Here is a 26,260-nt window from a genome sequence, read left to right as displayed (position 1 = left end):
AGGAAAGGATCACCATGCAAAAGTTTGGGCACCCCAAGAGATTTGAGCTCTCAGATAACTTTTACCAAGGTCTCAGACCTTAATTAGCTTGTTAGGGCTATGGCTTGTTCACAGTCATTGTTAGGAAAGGCCAGGTGATGCAAATTTCAAAGCTTTATAAATACCCTGACTCCACAAACCTTGTTCCAACAATCAGCAGCCATTGACTCCTCGAAGCAGCTGCCTAGCACTCTGAAAATTAAAATAAATGATGCCCACAAAGCAGGAGAAGGTGATAAGAAGATAGCAAAGCATTTTCAGGTAGCCATTTCCTCAGTTCATTATGTAATTAAGAAATAGCAGTTAACAGGAATGGTGGCTGTCAAGTTGGGGTCTGGAAGACCAAGAAAACTTTCTGAGAGAACTGTTCGTAGGATTGCAGTATAACGGTGGGAGATTGTGTCGGACATTTCACTTGTGATCGCAAGACTCTGTTGGACAGTGATAATGTGAGCTGCCGCAGGCCTGTTACCCTTGTCTGGTAAAGGAAAAGATACTGGGAGCTGTGTAGCCTCGGTTGTAGAGAGGACTAGGCCTCAAGCCTCGGGCTTGCCTGCTGCAGCTGACTGGGTGAGAAGAAGCGGAAGTGCTACAGCATGTTGTCCGGGCTTGGTTGTGGCTGCCCTCTCCCGTCAGGGCTGGCTTCTCCCATGAGGGCTGGCCTCTCCCGTCAGGACTGGCCTCTCCCGTCAGGGCTGGCTTCTCCCGTCAGGGCTGGCCTCTCCCGTCAGGGCTGGCCTCTCCCGTCAGGGCTGGCCTCTCCCGTCAGGGCTGGCCTCTCCCCTCAGGGCTGGCCTCTCCCGTCAGGGCTGCCCTCTCCCGTCAGGGCTGGCCTCTCCCGTCAGGGCTGGCCTCTCCCGTCAGGGCTGGCCTCTCCCGTCAGGGCTGGCCTCTCCCGTCAGGGCTGGCCTCTCCCGTCAGGGCTGCCCTCTCCCGTCAGGGCTGGCCTCTCCCGTCAGGGCTGGCTTCTCCCGTCAGGGCTGGCCTCTCCCATGAGGGCTGCCCTCTCCCGTCAGGGCTGGCCTCTCCCGTCAGGACTGGCCTCTCCCGTCAGGGCTGGCCTCTCCCGTCAGGACTGGCCTCTCCCGTCAGGGCTGGCCTCTCCCGTCAGGACTGGCCTCTTTCATATGAATTAATTTGACCTCTTCCAGACCTTCTCTCTGCTTATTCTTGTTCAGGTATGGAGTTCCGGAGTTCTTGACACTATCATATACATATAAACTGTTATTATTGCCCATGTTAGTTTAGTTTAGTGTTTTTTTTTCTATATATTTTTTCTTGTATTTTAATTTTTTTTTCTTCTTTTGATGATTATTTTTATTTTTTTCATATATAATTATTATAGACTTGATTGATTATTATACTATTTTTTTGTTGTCAATATTTAATAGGATATTGTTATCTTATTATTAATGTAATCTCAAGTCTATTGCACTTATAACCTATTCACTATTATGTTATGTTTTCTTTATATATGAAATTCAATAAAAAGATTGAAAAAGAAAAGAAAAAAGGACTGGCCTCTCCCCTCAGGGCTGGCTTCTCCCGTCAGGACTGGCGTCCCCTCTCCGAGCGGTGGAATGACAGACTGGATTGTGTGTGTCTGCACACTGCCAGTACACTACTGGACATTGTCACGCAGGGTCTTGGACTAAACATGTATGCTATTTTTTTGAGTGAAATGCTTCTTTGTTCACTATTTTACACCTTGGCCCTAAAGGAACGCTGTCTCATTTAGCTGTATTTGTATATGGTTTGAATGATAATCAAATTGATTTGAGTTCCTTCAGAAATATAGAGGATATTGAAAACTGCTTTTCTCCCATTTAAGACCTTGTGGACTAAACTTACTAATAAATTGGTCGGTCAGTTGGTAAAGTGGTGAATCAATTTACTGATTTAGGGTTGAAAGATTGAGAGAGAAAACAAAATATACAGACCAAGGTAGCATCAGGGTTTATCGGGGCAGTTCAAGGACATGATGACAGTGGGGGAGAAGCTGTTGTTCAACCTTGTGGACAGGTGGCTTCCCTTGTTACCAGTACTCTGTATCTTCCCTTCATCATGTATTGGTTTGCTCCAGTTGACTGCTGTGAAGGCTGATGCAAAACGCGCATTCAGTTTCTCTGCCATCTCTGCGTCTCTCATTACAATATCTTCAGTGGTATTTTCTATTGGTCCTATATCTACGCTCAACTCTCTTTTACCCTTTACTTAAAAAAGCTTTTAGTATCTTCTTTGATATTAGTCACCTGCCTACTTTCATAATCCATCTTTTCCTTCCAAATGACCTTCTTAGTTTCCTTTTGCAAGTTTTTAAAAGCTTCCCAATCCTCTATCTTGTCACTAGCTTTGGCTTCATTGTATGCCCTCTCTTTGGCTCTGACCTCACTTGTCAGCCAAGGTAGTGTCCTTTTCCCATTTGAAAATTTCTTCTTACTTGGAATATATCTGTCTTGCACTTCCCTCTTTTTTCACAGAAACTCCAGCTATTGCTGCTCTGCTGTCCTTCCTGCCAATGTCTCTTTCCAGTCAAGCTTGGCCAGTTCCCCTCTTTTGCCATTGTAATTTCCTTTATTCCACTGAAATACCGACATATTGGAATTTAGTTTCTCCTTCTCAAATTTCAAAATGAACTCAATCATATTGTGATCACTGTTCCCTAAGGGTTCCTTAACCTCAAGCTCTTTTATCACCTCCGGATCATTGCACAACATCCAATCTAGTACAGCTGATCCCCTAGTGGGCTCAACAACAAACTTTTCTAAAAAGCCATTCCTTAGACATTCTACAAATTCTCTCTCTTGAGGTCCAGTACTGGCCTGGCTTTCCCAATCCACTTTCACGTTTAAATCCCCAATGATTATCATAACATTGCCCTGCTGACATGCCTCTTCTACCTCCTGTTGTAATTTATAATCCACATCCTGGCTGCTGTTTGGAGGCCTTTATACAACTGCCATTAGGGTCCTTTTACCCTTGCCATTTCTTAACTCAACCCATAGAGACTCTACACCTTCCGATCCTATGTTATCCCTTTCTAATGATTTAATATTTTTTCTTACGCACAGGGCCACACCATCCCTCCTGCCTACTATCCTATCTTTCTGCAGCAATAACCTACTTACTTCGGTAGCGGGTTATGTAGACAGAGTATTGAGGAACTGAAGCCACCGTGTATAAGTTTAAGGATCTTTTTTGGTGGCAGCAGAGGTGGATAAGGTAATGAAGAAGGTATTCAGGATAATAGCTTTCATTAGTCAATGCAGAGTAGGTCAAGCCTTGTTCTCATTGGTACCATTAGGAAGAAGGTTAAGAAGCGCCAAGACGCACACTCAATGATTCAGGAACAGCTTCCCCTCTGCCATTCAATGGACACTGAACCCATGAACTACCTCACTAGCAAGAGAGCATCTGCAGATGTAGGAAGTCTTCCCAGTACTAAAGAAGGGTCTCTGCCTGAAATGTTGACTGTTTACTCTTTTCCATAGATGTTGCATGATCTCCTCAGTTCTCCCAGCGTTTTGTGTGTATAACGCTACCTCACTACTTTTTAATTTCTATTTGTGCACTAGTTATTTAATTTGACTCTTTAATATGTACAGTGCCTATAAAAGGTATTCACCCCCTTGAAAGCTTTCAGGTTTAATTATTTTATATCTTTGAATCACAGTGGAATTAATTTGGCTTTTCTTGACACTGATCAACAGAAAAAGACTCTTTCGTGTCAAAGTGAAAACAGATCTCTACAAAGTGATCTAAATTGATCAAAACAATAAAACATGAAAACTTCCAGGGGGAGGGTGTGAATAGGCATTAAAAATAAATAAATATAGTACTTTAATGCATGTTTTTTTCCCTATTATTATTATGTATTACATTGTACTGCTGCTGCAACTTCAACAAATTTCACGACATATACTGGTGATTTAAACCAGATTCAGAAACATTGGCTATCCTACAAACATTGTGTGCAGTTCATGTTGTAACATTATAGAAAGGATGTGATTGCACAGGAGAGCAACCAGAGGAAATTCACCAGGATGTTGCTTCTGAACAAAGGCCATGAAGTTGAAGGGTTCTGACCAGGTGCTGGCATATGGGAAGAGTAGAGATGGATATTTGAAGATTAGTTCTTACTGGTGGGACAAAGAACCTGTTTCTGCATTGCATGATCTCACAACTCTATAACTATGAGGACAACGATCAAGTTTGCTACATCATTTGTCTTTGATAATTAAACATTGACTCTATTCATCTGACACTTGGAGGATATGTAGTTAAAACACCCTGAGTGAATTTCTTTTGAAAATATATATTATACATTGCAGAATTTTGGCAACACTTAAATCTTACTGGAGTCTGACCACAACTTGAGAAGTCTGCCTCTACTTCAGTGACATCCCAAGTGACAGAACACAAAACCTCACTCTGAGGTTTTAAGGTAGGTATCTGAATTCTTGGTTAGGAGAAGTTTTTATTGAATTAAGGAAGTGACAAGATGAATTTCCTCAGAATATTAGATTAATGTTTTAGGTATCCATTGGGATCTTTGCGTGATTTTCATTAGCCTGCACCTGAATAGGGTGATTCAGAAATGGAAGGAGACCCGAACTATTGCATACATCTTTGGGCAATGAAGGAAACGGAGAAAACATACAAACTCCTTACAGACAGCAGCATGAATTGAACCCTGATCGCTTCCACTATAAGGCGTAACGCTAAGTACAATCGTGACGGGTGCTTGATAGCACCTCTACTTACTTAGAAGTTTGTGAAGATTTGGCATGACATCTAAAACTTTGACAAACTTCTATGAAAGTGTTGTGAAGACTATATTAACAGGTCGCATCACAGCCTGGTATGGTAATACCAATGCTAGAAAATCCTAAAAAAAAGTAGAGGATGTAGCCCAGTCCGTGATGGGTAAAGCCCACTCCACCATTGAGCACATCCACATGAAACATTGTTGCAGGAAAGTAGCAGCCATCATCAGGGACCCCCACCACCCAGGATGTGCTCTGTTCTTGCTGCTGCCATGAGAATGAAGGTACAGAACCAGGACCTGGACACCACTACCAGGCTCAGGAACTTATTACCGCTCAACCATCAGGCTTTTGAATCAGAGGGGATAACTTCACTCAGCTTCAGTTACTCCATCACTGAACTGTTCCCACAACCGACGGATTCACTTTCAAGGACTCTTCATGTCATGTTCTCGATATTTATTATTATCATCTCTTTCTCTATTTTTACAGTTTATTGTCTTCTGCACACTGGTTGAATGTCCAAGTTACTGCAGTCTTTTATTGCAAACAAGAGAAAATCTGCAGATGCTGGAAACCCAAAGCAACACACACAAAATGCTGGGGGATCTCAGCAGGCCAGGCAGCATCTATGGAAAAGAGTACAAGCTGGAGGGTCTCAGCCCAAAACATGGCCTGGCCTGCTGAGATCCTCCAGCATTTTGTGTGTTGCAGTCTTTTATTGATTCTGTTATGGTAATTAACTATGGATTTATTGAGTATGCCTGCAAGAAAATGAATCTCAGGGTTCTATGCAGTGGCATATATGTGCTTTGGTGATAAATTACTTTGAAATTCCTTTGAATATGGGCTGCCCCTAGCACATATTTGGACTAATTTTCATTGATGCAAACAATGCATTTCACTGTATGTTTTGATGTAATGGGATAAGTAAAGCAAATCTTCTGATCTTTAGTCTTTGATCTTTGCTATCATCAGATTCCTGGTTTTCATCCTTTTTAATCTAATAATTTTCTGAATTTGATAGTCTTAAGTAAGACCAACATTTATTGCTTATGCTGAGTTGCCTTTAGAAAGTGGTGATAAGGCAATGCCTTGAACCCCAGCAGTGCCTCTGATAAGAATACATCTATAGTCCTGTTGGGAAGGACATTCCAGGATTTAGAACCTGCAAAAATGAAGGACATGCTTTACACTTATGAGGTGCCTCCTATACTTAATAAAATGGCCACTGATTGTATGTACATGGTCTTTTGCTGCTGTAGCCCATCCTCTTCAATGCTTGACATGTTGTGCATGCAGAGATGCTCTTCTGTGCATCGCTGTTCGTGATTTGATTTATTGTTGTCTTTCAGCTTGACCCAGTCTGACCATTCTCCTTCGACTTCTCTCATTATCATCATCATGGATGTTCTTTCTGTTTATCTCACCATTCTCTATAAAACTTAGTCTGCTGTGTGTGAAAATCCTAGGAGATCAGAAGTTTCTGAGATACTCAAACCACCCCATTTGGCACCAACAATCATTCCACAGTCAAAGTCATTTGGTTCACATTTATTCATCATTATGATGTTTGATTTGCACAACAACTGAACTTCTTGACCACTTATGGACACTGTTATGCATTGAGCTGCTGCCACCTGATTGGCCAGTTAGATATTTGCATTAATGAGCAGGTGTAAGATGTGGCCATTAGGTGTACATTTCAACGTGAAGATGGTATGTGAATTGGAGAGAAACCTGAAAACATCGGTTTTCCTATCTCCCTATTGCCCTTTGTCACTCTTGATGGTAATAGCTTGATGTCTGCCAGGTGCTGCTAGGTGAGATGTATCTATCCATCCCATCACACCTTCTAAACCATACCTCCCTGATATGGAGCCGAGCATGCAATCTCCCGTAATTCCAGTGAGTCCATATACTGATCATGTTGTTCGTAAGCACTGATTATTGCTCCTCCTGTTTGCTGACATTCCAGTAGGGGTATCCATTCAACCAGAAGCACTAGAGGCTACCCATGGACATTGTAGTGCATGTTTAAAGCTTTCCACTCTAAAAAACATTTTGAACATGAAGGGACTGGAGTGCCATCAACTGTCTCCAGTACACACCATACTGACAGTCAACAATGCAAATGCCTTATCAGTCCTACAGGAATCATCTGGTCTGGATGGTCATGTCCTTCGATTCTGTGATATTTTACCCTCTGTCTACTTCAGTCTGAAATTCCCACCTGCTTTAAGATGACCACTATCACCCCAGTATTTAAGAAAAAGAAGATAATTGTCCTCAGTGACTACTGCTTGATGGCTCTGACACTGATTGAGATAAAAGAGGCTGGTCATGGCACACATCAGCTCCAGTTTCCCAGGCAACCTCGACCAACTGCTATTTGTCTCTTGCCAAAACAGATCCAGGGTGGAGGCCATCTCATTGGCTGTAAACCCATCTCTGGAGCACCTGAACAGTAAAGACACCTACATTACTCAATTGTTATTGACCACAACTCCACCTTCAATAGTCACATCTGGAACGGTGCCTTTAAATCACTGCACTCCTGAAATAACAGGCTATTTTCTTCCCATCCATTATTATCTTCCTCCTGTCATTTACTGTGTTAATGATGACACTCCGAATCCCATGCTGCCAAATTACTGCTTGTTTTCCATCCTTTTTTAGCCCTGTTTACTTGCTCATAATTAATAAGCCTTTCTGTTATAGTAACTGTTTCCTCAAGATTTTTTCTTTTATTCAGCTCAGGTAAAAGATGGTAGCTTTATCAGCAATGTCCATATTGCTAGAAAAATAACAAGTACAACCTTCAAGATCAGTAGGGAGGTGGGATTCATTTTACAACCACTGCAAGCAGCACAGACACATTGGAACATACTGCAGCATGCAGCATAGACAATGCTTTGAAATATGACAATTATAAAAATGTCCTTTGAAAAAAATAGGTTAAATGTTAATGGCAGGATTCTTAGCAGCGTGGAGCACAGAGGGATTTTGGCCACATAAATCGATAGGGTGGTTAAGAAGGTGTGTAGTGTGTTGGCCTTCATTAGTTGGGAAACTGATTTCAAGAGCCTGAAAGCAATGTTACAGCTGTATAAAACTCTGGTTAGACCACCCTTGGAGTATTGTAATCAGTTCTGATCATCCCTTTATCGGAAGGATGTGGAAGCTTTAGAAAGGGTGGAGAGGATATTTGTCAGTAAGTTGTCTGGAATAGAGAGTATGTCTTATGAGGATAATCAGAATCTGGTTTAATATCACTGACTATGTCGTGGAATTTGTTGTTTTGTGGCAGCTGTGCATTGCAATACATAATAATAAGTTTATAGTAAGCATACAATGAAAAAAATTAAAATTAACTTAGTGAAAAAAGAGAATTAAAAAAATAGTGAGAGAGTGTCCATGGGTTCAGTGTCCATTCATAAATCAGTTGGCAGAAGGGGAAAAAGCTGTTCCACAAATGTTGAGTGTGTCTTCAGGCTCTTATACCTCCTCCCTGAGGGTAGCAATGAGGAGGGTATATGTCCTGTATGGTGAGGGTTCTTAGTGATGAAATGCTGCCTTTTTGAGGCATCATTTTTTTAAGTTGTTCTGGATGCTGGGGAGGCTAGTGCCCAGGATGGAACTGGTTGAGTTTACAACTTTCTGCAGCTTTTTCCGATCCATGCAGTAGTCCCTTCATACCAGTGATGCAACCAGTTAGAATGCTCTCCACGGTAGATCTGTAAGAATTTGTGTGTCTTTGGTGACATACCAAGTGTCCTCAAACTCCTAATGAAATATAGCCACAGTCTTGCCTTTTTTGTAATAGTATCAATATGTTGGGCCAAGACTGAACTTCAGAGATGTTGACGCCAGGAACTTTAAACTGTTCACCCTTTCCACTGCTGATCCTTCAATGAGAACTGGTGTGTGTTCCCTCAATTTACCTTCCTGAAGTTCACTATCAGTTCCTTGCTTTTACTGATGTTCAGTGCAAGATTTTGTTGCGACACCACTCAACCAGCCCTTGTATGACCCCTCATCACCACCTGAACTCGTGCCAATAATAGTTGTGGCAGCTGCAAATTTATAAACAGGATTTGGGCTCTGCCTAGCCACACAGTTGTGGCTGTAGAGAGAATAGAGCAATGGGCTAGGCACACATTCTTCAGGAATGCCAATGTTGACTGTCAGCGAGGTACAAAGGCCAAGGTTTTGAGTGAGCTAGGGTTTTTTCCTTTGGAGTGAAGGATGATGTGAGGAGACTTGATAGAGGTGTACAATGCGATAAGAAGCATTGATAGAATGTACATCCAATAACTTCTTCTCAGGTTGGAAAAATTAATATGAGAGGACATACCTTTTAAGTGATTGGAGGAAATTATAGCCAGGATTTGAGAGGTAGGTTTTGTGCACAATGGTGGGTGTGTGGAACCAGAGGTGTCGTAGAGGCTGATATGTTAGGGAAATTTAAGACACTTTTAGATAGGCACATGGATGATAGAAAAATGGAGAACTAAGTGAAAGGGTTCGATTGATCTTAAAGTAGATTGAAAGGTTGGCACAGCATCATGGGTGGAATGGTCTGTCATGTCTTCTAGGATTCCATCAGGGAAACAAGAATTTTATCAGACTTTGCTCAATAAGGCAAAGTTTGACTTTACTAAGTAATCACTGAAGGAATTCATGGCTAATATGAAGTATTGCCAGGGCTGAATTCAGATACTTACTGAGGATTTTGCAACATTGATACTTGCAGAAAACATAATAATGTAAAAAATAAGTTTATTATAGGTATTCACACAGATATAAATTCCTGCAACCTAAAATAAATAAAATTTCAGTAACGTTGCCTCAAAATTTACTTCTGGGTTGACCATGTGTGGAAGGAGTAGTGACTTGGCAAGGGGAAGCACCAGTGACTAGGAGGTAGGTAAGTTGACAATAGCTTAGTACACTTTCAGATCAATACATTTAGCAATAGTATGATGTTTGTCAAAGCCTAATAAACAGAGTTAGGCTGCATGTCCATTTGATTTGTCATGAGTGCAGCTAAGGCAGCAGTAGTGGATCCTGACACCTCCTGGGTTTCCTAATTGCAAATAAAGCATTTGAAATTACTGCTTGTAACATCCATGTTTTCTGCCCTTAATTATTGAAAGTTTAGGAAGTATGTATATACTCCATGGCCGTTTTATTAGGTATACACTGCACCTGCTCGTTAATGCAACAATCTAATTAGCCAAGGTTCTTAAGGTTGTCATAGCCAGTGGTGGGGTTGGTTGGGGGGTAGTGGGGATAATTTTCCACTACTTATTAAATGCCCCTAATGGCGTGTGTTTCAAATAGCCTCTGACAACTAAGTCCAGACCCTGGCCTTCACGTGTGGCTTAGCTACTAAGCCTGGTGGAACCATTTCTACTGATAGAAGAGGAAAACCAGTTACTTTGGGCAGATGGGGCTCATCACCTGTGGTTGGTAGCTCACATAGAAAGAAAACTCTGGTCACAAACTTTCACCACCTTGCGGCTATACCCATGCATGGGGAAAGTATTGGGAATAAAACCCAAGGAAAAATCTGGAGCCGAAGTCTTTAAGATAGTCCTATGTTGAGTTCAACACTGACTGGCAATTCCTGTGACGCTGCTGGTGCCAAACTGCATTGGTCTCCGCTGTTCATTTGGATTTATTAGCCGCTTGAAGAGGGGAGCATGTTGCATCGGCAGCTGCTTGCTCTTCATTCGTGCCACTCTGGTTTGTGTATTACATAGACAGATATGACGCAACATCCATAGTTGACCTCAACCTTCGCAGGGCTCCTCTAATCAGCCAATTATGTGGCAGCAACTCAATGCATAAAGGCACTCAGACATGGTCAAATGGTTCAGTTTGTTGTTCGGACCAAACATCTGAATGGGGAAGAAATGTGATCCAAGTGATTTTTAAAATTTTTTTTTATTATTAGTTTTTTTTATGCCTTCCAATAGTTATGTAAAGTGGGACATGACCAAGGGTCAATGAGGCCACATCTGAATGACATCTGTCACATTGAGGGTTAATATGAGAATAGAATCGAGCAAGCTTATCTTTAGACATATGAGCTCTATGTACGACCTTAAATTGTATTAAAGCATGTTTAGCACATATAGAAGAAGAATTAACCATTTGTAAAAATTTTTCCCATTTTTCTGTTGATATATTATATTGAAGTTCTTTTTCCCACTCTTGTTTAATTCTACCTGATATTTCTGGTTGTATCTTCATAATCCTGTTATAAATAAGAGCCACTAATCCTTTCTGACAAGGATTCAGGGTAAAAATCATGTCTGAAAAGTCCATCAAAGTTGAATTGGGAAAGGATGGTAAAACTTTATATAAAAAATTTCTAATTTGTAAATATCTGAAAAAATTAGATTTAGGTAAATTAAATTTGTTGGAAAGTTGGTCAAAAGACATCAAACTACCTTCAGAAAAGAGATCACGAAAACATATTATACCTTTCCTTTTCCATATGCTAAAAGCTTGATCTGTTAAAGGTTTAAAAAAGAAGTTAAGTAAGATAGGGCTATCAAGAACAAAGTTTTTCAGAGGACATATTTGCTACCATTTCCTCAATTTGGAATATTGATTTACAACCTCATTTTATTACTGCAATTTTTGGTATACCAAATGAGGATGGTAGTCGACTTTCCCCTTCAATTAGACGAATGATCGCCTTTGTAACATTAATGGCCAGAAGGTCTATATTACAAAAATGGAGAGTAGTAAACTCTCCTACCACATTTCAGTAGTTTTCTCAAACTATCTCTTGTCTGAGTTTAGAAAAAATTAGAAGTACTATTTTCGATTCATCAATTAAATTTGAAGAAACTTGGGGACCGTTCATTCGACACTTTCATATGAATTAATTTGGCCTCTTCCAGACCTTTTCTCTTTTTATTCTTGTTCTGGTATGGAGTTCCGGAGTTTTTGACACTATCATACTCATATAAACTGGTATTATTGCCCATGTTAGTTTAGGTTTATTTTTTTTAATATACATTTTTTCATGCATTTTTACATTTTTTTTCTTTTGATGACTATTTTTATTATTTTTCATGTTCAATCAAAATAGATTTGATTGTTTATTGTAAGTTTTTTTTTGGCTGATATTTAATAAGATATTGTTATCCTATTTTAAATTTAACTTCAAGTCTAGTGCACTTATAACCTATTTATATTATGTTGTGTTTCTCTTTATATATGAAATTCAATAAAAAGATTGAAAAAGAAAGAGTTTTTTTATGCATTTTCTACATCGCTACAGATAGAAACCCAAATCAAAATGAAGAACATTAATAGAGCAAAAATAAACATACAATAATATAATACAAAAAAAGATTAATTGTGAAAGCACCCAAATTGAAGACGTAAAATTAGTATCCTCCCTAAGCCCCGCAACAAAAAAAAAACTCCAGACCAACCATAACACAATATAGAGAATATAAATCAGGACATTCAAACCCCCAAAACTGTAAATACACTTAAAAACAGAAGATAATAATGCCTACTACCAAAAAAAAGGAGCTGAAAGCAAGGGACCGAAAAAAAAACCTTAGTTAAGAGGAAGGTTATGCAATTACTCAATAAGAGGTCCCCAGACCTTATGGAACTTTATATCCGAATTAAGAACTGAATAATGAATTTTTTCAAGGTCTAAGCAGGACATAATATCATTAAGCCATTGAGCATGCATGGGCGGGGCAACATCCCTCCATCCAAGGAGGATTAAACGTCTAGCCAGGAGAGAAACAAAAGATAATATTCTACACTTAGTCGAACTCAAACGTAAATCTGTCTCACCCAAAAAACCAAACAAAGCAATTAAAGGGTTAGGTTCTAGGTGGTGATTCAGAAAAGATAAAGTTATGAAGACATCTTTCCAAAATTTCTCCAAGCTAAGACAGAACCAGTACATATGAATAAGAGAGACCTCGCCCCTTTTGCATTTATCACAAAAAGGACTAATATTAGGGTAAAATCGAGATAGTTTAGATTTAGACATATGGACTCTATGAACAATCTTAAACTGTAAAAGGCAATGGCGAGCACAAAGAGAGGTTGAATTAACCGATTTGAGAATCGAGTCCCAAGTCTTATCAGATAAGGAGATATTTAAATCATGCTCCCAAGCCATTCTAATTTTATCCGCAGGGGCACGCCGTAAGAATGCTAATTTATCATGAATAAATGATATTAAACCTTTACCCAGTGGATTAATAGAAAGAAATAAATCCATAACATTTTTCTCAGGCATTTCAGGGAAGTTAGGAATTAAAGGATTAATAAAGCGTCTAATTTGGAGATATCTAAAAAAATGAGCATTAGGCAGATTGAATTTAGCAGAGAGCTGTTGAAAAGATGTGAAGCGATTATCAATAAAAAGATCTTCAAAATGTCTAATGTCCTTCCTATACCAATCATAGAATGTTGAATCATACATAGTAGGTAAAAAAAGGTGATTATGTAAGATAGGGCTAGAAAAGGAAAAACCATAGAAACCATAAAAATTCCTAAACTGAGCCCATATACGCAAAGTGTGTCTAACAAGAGGATTAACAATCTGGACAAACTACTAGGGAGTACAGAGCCAAGAAGTGCAGAAATAGATAGATTTTTAGTGGAACTCAACTCCATTGCCACCCAATTAGGGCACTCGGGTTGGCCATGGAAAAAAGACCAAAAGGTAGCACAACGTATATTGGCTGCCCAATAATATAAACAAAAGTTAGGTAAAGCCATGCCACCCTCTTCCAAGTGATTTTGACCATGAAAAAATTTTTGATGCCAGATAGAGTGGTATGAGCATCTTGGAACCTGATTTCCTAGGATTTTCACACACAAGTCTCAAGAGTTCAAGAGAATGGAGCAAAAAAAAATCCAGTGAGCCGCATTTCTGTTGGCAAAAATGCCTTGTTAATGAGGGAGGTCAGGGGAGAATGGCCAGACTGGTTCAAGCTGACAGGAAGGTGACAGTAATTCAAATAACCACGTGTTCTCTAATCTCTGATCGCACAACTTATTGAACCTTGAAGTAGATGGGTTACAGTGGCAGTTCCACTCTTTTACCTAATAAAGTGGCTACTGAATGTATAAGACTGCAAGGTGCTTTGTGTTTCCTAATGAAATTTTTCCAAGATTTTGTAAAGTTATATGAAATGTTTATTTTTGAAAGCATGTTAATTTGGTTACAATAATAAAATTGCAGAATTCCTTCATTATATCAAGGTCGTAATTTTTATTGGCTAGGCAAACTCGAAGGTTTCAAGGTGGATAAGTCACCTGCACCAAATGGACTACATCCCAGAGTCCTGAGAAAGGTTGCTGCAAAGATAATAGATATATTGGTCATGATCTTTCAATAATCACTTGATGGTACCAGAAGACTGGGAAATTGCAAATGTTAGTCCACTCTTAAAGAGGGAGAAAGACAAAAGAGCAAAAATTATACGCCAGTTAACCTAACCTCAGTGGTTGGGAATGTGTTGGGAGTCCATCATTAAGGATGAGGTTTTGCGGTACTTGGAGACTAATGATAAAATAAGTCAAAGTCAGCAAAGTTCCTGTAAAAGGAAATCTTGTCTTACAAATCTATTAGAGGAAGTAACAAGCAGGGTGGACAAAGGAGAGGCAGTGGACATCATTTACTTGGAATTTCAGAAGGCATTGGATAAGCTGCCTCACATGAGGCTGCTTTAACAAGATAAAATCCTATGGTTTTACAAGAAATATATTGGCATGGATAGAAGAATGGCTGACAGGCAGAAAGCAGCCAGTGAGAATAAAAGCTAATCAGCTTTTCTGATTAGCTACTAGTGACTAATAGTGTTCCTCAGGGGTCAGTATTGGGACCACTGCTCTTCATATTGTTTGTCAATGATTTAGATAGTGCAATCGACGCCTTTGTGGCAATGTTTGTGGATGATATGAAGATAGGTGGAGGGGTAGGTAGTGCTGAGGAAGCAATACGATTGCAGCAAGACATAGGCGAATTGGAAGAATATGCATAAAAGTTGTAGATGGAATACAGTGTTGGGAAATGTATGACAATGTATTTTTGGTAAAGGAAGAAAAGTGCAGACTATTATCTAAATGGGAAGAAAATTCAAACATCAGAGGTGCAAACGAACTTAGGAGTCCTAGTGCAAGGCTCTCCGAAGGCTAATTCACAGGTTGAGTCTGTGGTAAAGAAGGCAAATGCAGTATTGGCATTATTTCAAGGAGAATATAAAAGCAAGGAGATAATGCAGAAACGTTATAAGCCACTAGTCAGGCTGCACTTGGAGTATTGTCAACAGTTTTGGGCTCCTTATCTCAGAAAAGATGTATTGCCATTGGATAGAGTTCAGAAGAGGTTCACGAGGATGATTCCAGGGATGAAGGGGTTAACATATGAGGCGCATCTGCCAGATTTGCGCTTATACTCACCGGAACTTAGAAGAATGTGGGGGGGATCTCATTGAAACCTACTGAATGTTGTAATTACTAGATAAGGTGGATGTTGAGAGGATGTTTCCTACGGTGGGGATATCCAGAATTAGAGGACACACCCTCAAGATTGTGGGGCAACCTTTTAGAACAGAAGAGGATTTTTTTTTAGCCCAGGAGTGGTGAATCTGTGGAATGCTCTGCCACAGACTATGGCAGAGGCCAAGTATGGGGGTATACTTATAATGGAAATTAATAGATTCCTGTTTGGCCAGAGAATCAAGGGATATGGTGACAGGGCAGGTGTATGGGGCTGAATGGGATCTGGGATCAGCCATGATCAAATGGCAAATAGAATTTGTTCCATTCTATATATCTGGTCTAATATAATTAAATGACAGATATAAAATCATTACAAATTAGATTTTGATCTTCTACATTCAATAATTTCAGCAGACAGCAGCATATTTATCTGTTCTTTGGTGAAACCATATTCAGTTAATACAAGTTGTGTGTGTTCTCCCACTTCTGGGTTTCTTCCCAAATTGACAGTGGCTGGGGTCCGGGAAAGGACAGGGGCTGGTCTGGGGCTGGTCTGGGGCTGACTTGCCCATTCTCATCTGTGACAAAAGATCCTCTTTCTTGGTTATGTGGATGATTAAGAGCTTCTTCAAATGACAAAACAGGAGTCACACAAGCATCCGTCCCATCAAAGATCTTACACCACTGCTCTCGACTTTTTGCAGCAAAGGCTTCTGCAAAAATTCTCTTCATCTCTGGCCAGTCAGACTGGCTCATCTGAGGAGCAAGTTTGGCAGAATCCAAGCCAAGCCCTACAATGATAAATAAGACCAAATTATTCTCAGAATTTGTAGAACATATATCGTAAAATCTGCATGGAAAATAAGGATTAATGATCAAGGATCAATCATATACATTTACATGTACAGTCAATTCCAGTTAATACAGCCAGACCAGTTCATTTTGGCCCAATTAAGTGGCTGCCCCACTTAGCCGAAGTTTCATGAAAATAGATAAAAAGATATATAAAACACAGAGCCATGACTGCATCCTCCAAATTTTCATTTCATGTAACATTCAAGATAATTGTCAATACCTTCAAATTCATCATTGTTCCTAACTTGCTGAGGGAGTGAAATCTTTTCAATTTCACTCTCAGCTGTTTTTGGCATCTCCAAGCCTTAGTGCTTGAAACCGCAGTGAATAAAACAGTTCGGAATTACTTTACTGCTTATTTCTCACCAATTGACAAAAAGATCACTTTTTTAAATACAAACACACACAGCTGATGCTATTTAAAAACTGTCCTGTCGAAAGGTTTCGGACTGAAACGTTGACTGTGCTCTTTTACTAGACGCTGCCTGGCTTGCTGAGCTCCCCCAGTATTTTGCGTGTGTTGCTTAGATTTCCAGCATCTGCAGATTTTATCTTGCTTGCTGTTTAAAAACTGTACACTCTAAGCATGGTGTAGAGTCTAACTGGCACACAAGTGCACGCGACTGGCACTAGTTGGAAGATAATCGGTAAGTCTCCTGCCCCGATGAAGTAGCATTGTGTCCCAATAAAACAAAGGGAATCCCAGATATTTTCTTCATTAGTATTTGTTCTTTAGGAGTTGCCCCAAATAACAGTTGCCCCAATTAAAGTGAATCCTCTGTGTTAGGAATGTACTGCGGTGTATTGGTCAGGGTGTGATACACAATGAAAAACAAAATTCTACAATTACAAATAATCACACAAAATAAGTTAGAGATTAAAGTACAAATATGGAATAAAATGTTCATAAATACCAGGATGTAAAAAAGAACCTAGTGCTTTCCCAGTGTACATGACAAAAACATTTTATCGAGCTTCTAGCTAGGTACAGTTATCAATATTAACTGATGTTTTGATGACAAACTCTGTCATCTTCATCAGGGATGAGGCCAAATTTAGTGATGTCCTTGTCCCAACATCTCTGAAGGAATGCTAAAGAACAAAGAAGCCTCACCTTCTCTTTACGCAATAATTCAAAGCATCATCCCTGCTGAAGATGGAAGAGTTTGCCATCAAAACGTCTGTTATAATCAATAAGAGATTTATGCATTACCAGCGTGTAGTTACAATGTAAAGAGCATTATAAAAAGTGGAGTCCTGATAAAGGGTCTCAACTCAAAACATCAACACTTTATTCCTCTTCATAGATGCTGCCTGACCTGCTGAATTCCTCCAGTGCTTTGTGCATTTTGCTCTGGATTTCCAGAATCTGCAGAATCTCTTGTGTTTATAAAACATGGTTTAAAGTGTTTACAGTGCATTGCAGAGACTGAAGTAATATATAGAGGGAGGAGCTATTATGATTAGTTGACCAGATTAATACTCTGGGGGAAGAAAATTATAAGATGGCATGATTTTGTTTTTGTTTTAATAGTCCCGTAGCTCCTTCCAAAAGGGAGCTCTGGCAGGATGGGTGGTGTCTGCAAAGATTTTTCCTGCCCACTTCTTTGTCCTGGACACATTCATAAACAATCCTTGTTACCTAATTCATTTTTCTTTATGACACAGGAGAAACCACTTAGTCTGCAAGTGTGGGCCATCTTTCAGAGCAGTTGTATCTCCTCCTTTATTTCCCTTTAACCCAATGTGTCACAAGGTCATATACTCCAGCCAGTGACCCTGCCACCCGCCTGTGCCAGAAGTAATATAAACTGACCAATAAACCTATCAACCAAGGTATCATTGTGATGTACTTTAGGAAGAAACCAAGAGTAACACATACAATAATTCTCTGAAAAAATGTGCAATCCTCACATAGCCAAGGATGAGGAACATTAGCGCCTTGATATAAATAATCCAATATTAACATTTGGTAGAATGGCAAGGCCTGAAGACTGACAGGTTAACACAAAGTGTGAGGTGTTAGTTTAGTGCTCACCTGCTGGGATCAATATCAACTGCACCAGCCTTAGGAGGCACAATGTATACTGTCCTGACTCACTACACAAATAGCTGGGGGCAGAGATTTTCCTCAGTGATCAATATCTTTTTCTGTAACCTGCATATTATAGTAATACAGAAAGGAAAGGCAAACAAGAAGCAAGAATGTGCAATTCAAACACAGCATACAATTCATAAGGCATTACTTTGTCATGGAGGAAAAATATTGGCAAGTGTCAAACTAATGCTGTTTTAATTTTAAGTCACTAATTCTTCAAGTACATCTTCATGAAGTATTCATGAATGTGTTATAATCACTTCAAATTCACATGATTATTAACTTATGAGTATTCCTGTTGTTAAATAAAGATTTGTACTTATTGTCTGGTTAGAGATCATAATGATACTGTGGCGACCCACTTTCTGTGCAGGCAAGCCAGCTCACAAATAGCCAGCGCGTGGGGAGAGACTTTGGTAATGCACCTCTGACGTCATTTCCGCCCGGACAGGGCGGGAGCTAGGGATTAAAAACCAGCGCCGCTAAGTTCAAATAAACTTGTCTCGAAATGACTTACCGACTGCGCCTCGTTGTTTCTAGCTCTGTATGTAGTACATCGCTACATTGGTGACCCCGACGGTCCAAACGGGATTTGGACCAAAGATGACCTACTCTTCATCTGTTCACGCAGTTTCGCTAAAACTGCCGACTTTCTGGACGCTGTGACCACGTGTGTCGTTTAGCCAAGCAGAAGCCCAGTTCCAGATTCAGCAGATCTCTTCTGATTCCACACGTTACTGTTACGTGGTAAGCGCCCTTGACCAGGAGACAGCTGCCCAGGTTGCAGATTTCATACAGTCACCCCCGGAAGAAGGCAAATATGAAGCATTCAAAGCGCTGCTCATTGGGACCTTTGGCCTCTCACGGCGTGAGCAAGGCGCCCACCTGCTGCACCTGGATGGTTTGGGAGACAGGCCACCATCAGCATTAATGAATGAGATGCTGGGCCTGGCAGATGGACACAAGCTCTGCCTCATGTTTGAGCAAGTGTTCCTGGAGCAACTGCCCAAGGACATACATCTGCTGCTGGCCGACGCAGATTTCAGTGACCCCCAGAAGGTGGCAGCCCAGACAGACGTGCTGTGGAAAGCCAAGAGGGAGAGCATGGCGTCCGTCGGGCAGATTACTGAGCCACGCGTCCAACAGCAGACCAGAACAGGCCCAGCAGGGGAGCGCACACGACACAGAGACAGGAGTGAGGAGGACAGTGAACAGTGGTGTTTCTACCACCAGCGGTGGGGCACAAAAGCCCGCCGTTGTCGCCTGACTGTCACTGTTGTCCTCGGTGGGGAGACTAGTGTCCATGAAGATTTTTATTAAGGGAAGTTAGATTTTTTAAAAAATGACAGAGAAAGGTAAGTTCTCCTTTGGTCATCGACAGAGGCTCTGCGCTGTCAAGACCTGATCCTGAAGTTTTTTAAATACTATCCTCCGAGTTCCTTCTCGACTTTGATTGAAAACACTAAAGGATTCTATGGGTATATTGCATTATTTTAGAGAAAATAGAATTTTGAACATTATAGCACAATACAGACCCTATGGTACACAATTTTGTGCCAAGCTTTTAACCTACTCTAAAATCAATCTAAAATATCCTACATAACCCTCCATTTTCTATCATACATTGGTCTAAAGTCTTCCTTAAATATCCTAAATTTATCTGCCTCTACCACCACCCCCGATGGGGCATTCCACACACCCACCAATCTCTATATAAAGAACCTACCTCTGACACCCCCCTACACTTTCCTCCAATCACAAAAATTTGCCCCGGTATTAGCTATTTCCACTCTAGGAAAAAAGTCCCTGGCTATCTACTCTCTTGCCATTTTGTACACTTCTATCAAGCCACTTCTCATCCTCCTTCATTTCAAATGGAAAAGCTTTACATTGCTCAACTATCTTCATGACACATGCTCTCCCATGCAGGAGGCGCCCTGGTAGATCTCATCTACACCTTCTCTTAAGCTTCCATATCTTTCCTATAATGAGACGACCAGAACTGAATACAATATTCCAGTGTAATATAACCAGGGTTTTATAAAGCTGCAACATATCCTCACGGCTCTTGAATTCAATCCCTTGATTAATGAAGCCACTACCAAAATAATACAGGATAAAGTGTAACAGCCACAAAGGAAGTGCAGTTTGGTAACAAAAAAACTAACAAAATTTATTTATTGAGATACAGTGTGGTGTAGGTCCCTGTGGCCCTTCGAGCAATGCAACCCAGCAATCCCCAATTTAATCCTCATCTGTGGCACCTTGTCAAAGGTCTTCTGAAAGTCCAAATATACAACATCCGCTGCATCCACTCCTACCAATCAACCAATGTTCTAACCATGCCAGTAACTCTCCCGTTGTACCATGGGCTCTTAACTTGGTAGCAGCCTCATGTGTGGCACCTTATCAAAGATCTTCTTAAAGTCCAAATATAGAACATCTACTGCATCCCCTTTATCTATCCTATTTGTAATATCCTCAAAGAATTCCAACAGGTTTGACAGGCAGGATTTTCCCTGAAGGAAACCATGCTGACCTTGTACTATCTTGTCCTGTGTCACCAGGTACTCCATCACCTCATCATAAACAATTGACTCAATCATCTTCCCAACCACTGAGCTCAAACTAACTGGTCTATAATTTCCTTTCTGCTGTCTACCTCCTTTTTTAAAGAGTGGAGTAATATTTGCAATTTTCCAGTCCTCCAGCAACTATGTCGGAGTCCAATGATTTTTGAAAGATCATTTCTAATACCACCACAATCTCTAGTGCTACCTCTTTCAGAACCCTAAGGTGCAGTTCCTCTGATCCAAGTGACTTATGTACTTTTAGGTCTTTCACCTTTTGGAGCACCTTCTCTCTTGTAACAGTAACTGCACCCACTTCTCTTCCTTTACACACTGCAACATTAGGCATACTGCCAGTGTCTTCCACAGTGAAGACTGATGCAATACCAATTTAGTTCACCAACCATCTCCTTGTCCCCCGTTATTATTTCTCCTGCCTCATTTTCTAGAGTTCCTATATCCACTCTCATTTCTCTTTTATTTTTAACATACTTGAAAATTTTTTTACTATCCACATTGATATTATTTGCTAGCTTGCTTTCATATTTCATCTTTTCCCTTCTAATGATTGTTTTCGCTGCTTCAGGTTTTTAAAAACTTCCCAATCTATCTTCCCACTAATTTTTGCTTTGTTTTATGCCCTTTCTTTTGCTTTTAGAATAGCTTTGACTTCCCTCGTCAACCACGGTTGTACTATTTCACTATTTGAGTATTTCTTCAGTTTTGGAATACACATGTCTTGCACCTTCCTCATTTTTTCAAGAAACACACATCATTGTGTTTCAAAAACTTCTTCTCCCAGAGAGTTGTGAAGGTGTGGTATGCACTGCCTCAGAAGACGGTGGAGGCCAATTCTCTGGATGCTTTCAAGAAGGAGCTAGATAGATATCTGATGGATAGGGGAATCAAACAAGGCAGGGACTGGGTATTGATAGTGAATGATCAGCCATGATCTCAGAATGGCGGTGCAGACTCGAGGGGCCGAATGGTCTACTTCTGCACCTATTGTTGCTCTGCTGCCATTCCTGCCAGAAGCTCCTTCCAATTTACTTTGGTCAACTCCTCTCTCATACTACTGTCATTTCCCTTACTCCACTGAAATACTGCTACATCAGACTTGACTTTCCCCCTATCAAATTTCAATTTGAACACAATCATACTGTGATCACTGGCTCCTAAGGGTTCTTTTACCTTAAGCTCCCTAATTACCTCGGATTCATTACATAACACCCAATCCAGTATAGCTGATCCCCTAGTAAGCTCAAAGGCAAACTCCTCTAAAAAGCCATCTCTTAGGCATTCAACAAACTCACTCTCTTGAGATCCATTACCAACCTGATTTTCCCAATTGACCTGCATGTTAAAATCTCCCATGACTACCATAACTTTGGCCTTTTGACTCACCTTTGTTATTTCCTGTTACAATCTGTGGCCGACCATCCAGCCACTGTGGAGAGGCCTGTATACAACTGCCATCAATGTCCTTTTACCCTTGCAGTTTCTTAACTCAACCCAAAAGGATTCAACATCTTCCCATCCTATATCACATCTTTCTACTGATTTGATGCCATTCTTTACCAGTAGAGCCACACCACCCCCTGCCTACCTTCATATCCCTCTGATGTGAAGTGCAACCCTGGACCATAAGACACAGGAGCAGAAGTAGGCCGTTCGGCCCATTGAGTCTGCTCCACCATTCAATCATGGGCTAATCAAATTCCTCCAGTCATCACCACTCCCTGCCTTCACCCCATATCCTTTGATGCACTGGTTAATCAAGAACCTATCTATCTCTGCCTTAAATACACCCAATGACTTGGCTTCCACAGCCAGCCGCTCGCGGCAACAATCTCCACAGATTTACCACCCTCTGACTAAAGTAATTTCTTCACATCTCAGTTCTAATTGGACATCCTTCAATCCTGAAGTCATGCCCATACATCTTAGAATCTCCTACCATAGGAAATAACTTTGCCATATCTAATCTGTTCAGGCCTTTTAACACTCAGAATGTTTTACTGAGATCCCCCCTCATTCTCCTGAACTCCAGGGAATACAGCCCAAGAGCTGCCAGATGTTTCTCATATGGTAACCCTTTCATTCCTGGAATCATTCTTGCGAATCTTCTCTGAACCCTCTCCAATGTCAGTATATCCTTTCTAAAGTAAGTCGCCCAAAACTGCACACAGTACTCCAAGTGTGGTCTCACGAGGAGTGCCTTATAGAGCCTCAACATCACATTCCTGCTCTTATACTCTACACCCTTAGAAATGAATGCCAACATTACATTCACCTTCTTCACAACTGACTCAACCTAAAGGTTAACCTTTAGGGTATCTTGCACGAGGACTCCTAAGTCCCTTTGCACCACTGCATTTTGAATTCTCTTCCCATCTAAATAAATTGTCTGCCTGTTTATTTCTTACACTAAAGTGCATGACCATATATTTTCTAACATCGTATTTCATTTGCCACTTTACGCATTCTCCTAAACTATCTAAGTCTCTCTACAGGCTTTCTGTTTCCTCAATACTACCAGCTTCTCCATATATCTTTGTATCACTGGCAAATTTAGCCACAAATCCATTAATACTGTAGTCCAAATCATTGACATACAAAATAAAAAGCAGCAATTCCAACACCAACCACTGTGGAACTCTACTGGTAACTGGCAGCCGGCCAGAATAGGATCCCTTTATTCGCATTCTGTTTTCTGCCGACCAGCCAATTCTCAAGCAACGTTAGTAACTTCCTTGTAATGTCTTGGGCTCTTATCTTGCTAAGCAGCCTCATGTGCAGCACCTTATCAAAGGCCTTCAGAAAATCCAAGTACACCACGTCTACTGCATCCTCTTTGTCTACCCTGCTTGGGAACTGACGTTCAGTTCCCAACTACAACCATCCTTCAGCCATAACATCATATCTGGCAATCTGTAATACTGCAACAAGATCATCCACCTTATTTCTTATACTACGCGCATTTAGATACAATACCTCGAGTACTGTATTTGCTGTCCTTTCTGACTCTGCATCCCTAATGATTTGATAGTCAGCCTGTTGGCTGCAACTAAGTCCCATCACCTGCCTGCTCTTCCTGACAATCTGACTGCACACTATCTTTACTTCTACCATCTGCAGAATCTCTTGTGTTTATCTGTTTGTACTGGGGCTGGCTAGTTCTGGTATATGCCAATCTTCTATAAAGTGACTCAATTCTTATTTTGCTTTTCAGAACAGTGCCAGGTATACAAATGAGGAGAGAAGAAAGAGTTGTAGAAGAACAGGAAACAACAAAAGAGATTTGGTCAGCATGAGGCAGAAAGGATTATGTGGGGGGGAGAAAACGTCATGTTGACATTTGGACACCTGGTTAATGTGAGGGTCAGAATGTAATTGTAGTAATTTCCAGCTGAAGGCAGCTGCATCACACTGTGAACATCACTCCTCCAACCCAACTGACAGTGAGACACACATGTGTATTTGTGATACTGTGGGCTGCGGAGAGTACGCTATATAAGGCCAATACTCTGATAGTTATGGACCAAATGATTAAGGTGATTCAGAAAGCAAGCAAGCATCTAAAAGAACCAAAGAGACAAGCAACGCCTTAAAGAAAATTAAACTTCAGCAAGGCCTTTGACAAAGTCCTGCTCAGAAGGTTGGTTAAGAAGGTTCAGTCACTTGGCATTCAAAATGAGGTGAAATTAGATTCAATGTTGGCTTAGTGGGAGAAGCCAGAGTTACAGACTGGAGATCTGTGATTAGTGGTGTGGTATAGGGATCTGTGTTGGGTCCCTTGTTGTTTCCCATCTGTATCAATAATCTGGATAATAATGTGGTAAATTGGATCAGCAAATTTGCAGATGACACCAAAATTAGGAGATTAGGGACACAGTGCACAGCGAGGATGACTATCAAAGCTTGAGACAGAATCTGGACCAGCTGGAAAAAATGGGCTAAAAATGGCATATGGAATTTAATACAGAAAAGTGTGAGGTATTACATTTTGGGAGGACAAACCCGGATAGGGCTCACACCATGAATTGTAGGGCACTGAGGAGTGTGGTAGAACAGAGGGATTTGGGAATACAGATCCATAGTTCCTTGAAAGTGGCATCACAGGTAGACAGGGCCGTAAAGAAAGATTATGACATATTGGCTTTCATAAGTCAGAGTATGGAGTACTGGAGTTTGGATGTTATATTGAAGTTGTATAAGATATTGGTGAGACTAAATTTGGAGTATTATGTGAAGTTCTGGTCATCTACTTAGAGGAAAGATATGAGTAATATCGAAAGAGTATAGAGAAAATTTACAAAGATTTTGGCGGGACTTGAGAACCTGAGTTATAAAGAATGGCTGAATAAGTTAGGACCCAATTCCTTGGAGTGTAAGAAAATTGGGGAGGGGGATTTAATAGAGATGTACAAAATTATGAAGGGTATATATTTCACTGGTGGGTGAAACTAGAACTAGAGGTCATAGGTTAAAGGCAAAAGGTGAAATATTTATGGGAAACTTCTTCACTGAGAGTAGTCCGAGTGCAGAGCAAGCTGCCATTGTCAGCGGTGGGTGTGGGTTTCGATTGTAACAGTTAAGAGATGTTTGAATAAGTACACGAAAGGAGGAGTGAGAGGGCTATGGTCCAGGTGCAGGTCTATGGAATGAGGCAGAATAACAGTTCAGCATGGACTAGATGGGCTGAAAAGCCCGTTTCTGTGCTGTAGTGCTCTGCAACTAGATACATACAGTCGGCCCTCCTTATCCGCGGATTCAACCAACTGCGGATCGGGAAAACCCAGAAGTTCTCTCTCCAGCACTCGTTGCTTGAGCATATACAGACTATTTTTTCTTGTCATTATTCCCTAAACAATACAGTATAACTATTTACATAGCATTTACATTGTATTAGGTATTAAAAATAATCTAGAAATGACTTAAAAGTACAGGCAGTCCACGGGTTATGAATGAGTTCCATTCCCGAGTCCGTCTTTAAGTTGGATTTGAAGTCGGAACGGTACATCCGGTATTATTTAGCATCAGTAAGTCAAACGTTTTTCTTAGTATATAGTACATATTTTACCTTTTTATGCATATAAAACACTTAAGAAATATACGTATTTCAATAATCTAATCATTGCATTGCTTAGCAATAATTGTAGCTTTTATCGGGGCAGGGCCTTTCACATTCTCCATTAAAATTGTTCCGATCGTTGACCGACTGTAGCCTAACGCTTTTCCAATGACCAATGGCATTTCACCTCTTTCCGATCGCTTTATTACTTCCACCTTATTTTCAATCGCGATCGTGATTATCTTCATTAACAGAAACACTGTGGATTCAGAGCTGCGCCGCCAGGTCCTAATGTCCACCGCACGGAGACATGTTAAATAAAGTCCGGGGATCCGCTGGGTCCTAAAGACCA

General features: G+C 40.6%; 1 protein-coding gene across 1 annotated transcript in view; it reads right to left on the bottom strand.

Moving 5' to 3' along the window:
* Positions 1-14,322: 14,322 nt before the first annotated feature.
* Positions 14,323-26,260, bottom strand: part of amacr (alpha-methylacyl-CoA racemase) — an 83,072-nt gene continuing 71,134 nt past the window's right edge. Inside the window, 2 exon segments of the mRNA XM_059989654.1 lie at positions 14,323-15,870; positions 15,873-16,102. Of these exon segments, the coding sequence (XP_059845637.1) occupies positions 15,682-15,870; positions 15,873-16,102 (419 nt within the window). The 3' untranslated portion in view covers positions 14,323-15,681.

This window comes from Hypanus sabinus, chromosome 14 (assembly GCF_030144855.1).
Source record: "Hypanus sabinus isolate sHypSab1 chromosome 14, sHypSab1.hap1, whole genome shotgun sequence".
NCBI classification, from domain to species: Eukaryota; Metazoa; Chordata; class Chondrichthyes; order Myliobatiformes; family Dasyatidae; genus Hypanus; species Hypanus sabinus.
This window is presented reverse-complemented; position numbering and strand designations above follow the sequence as displayed.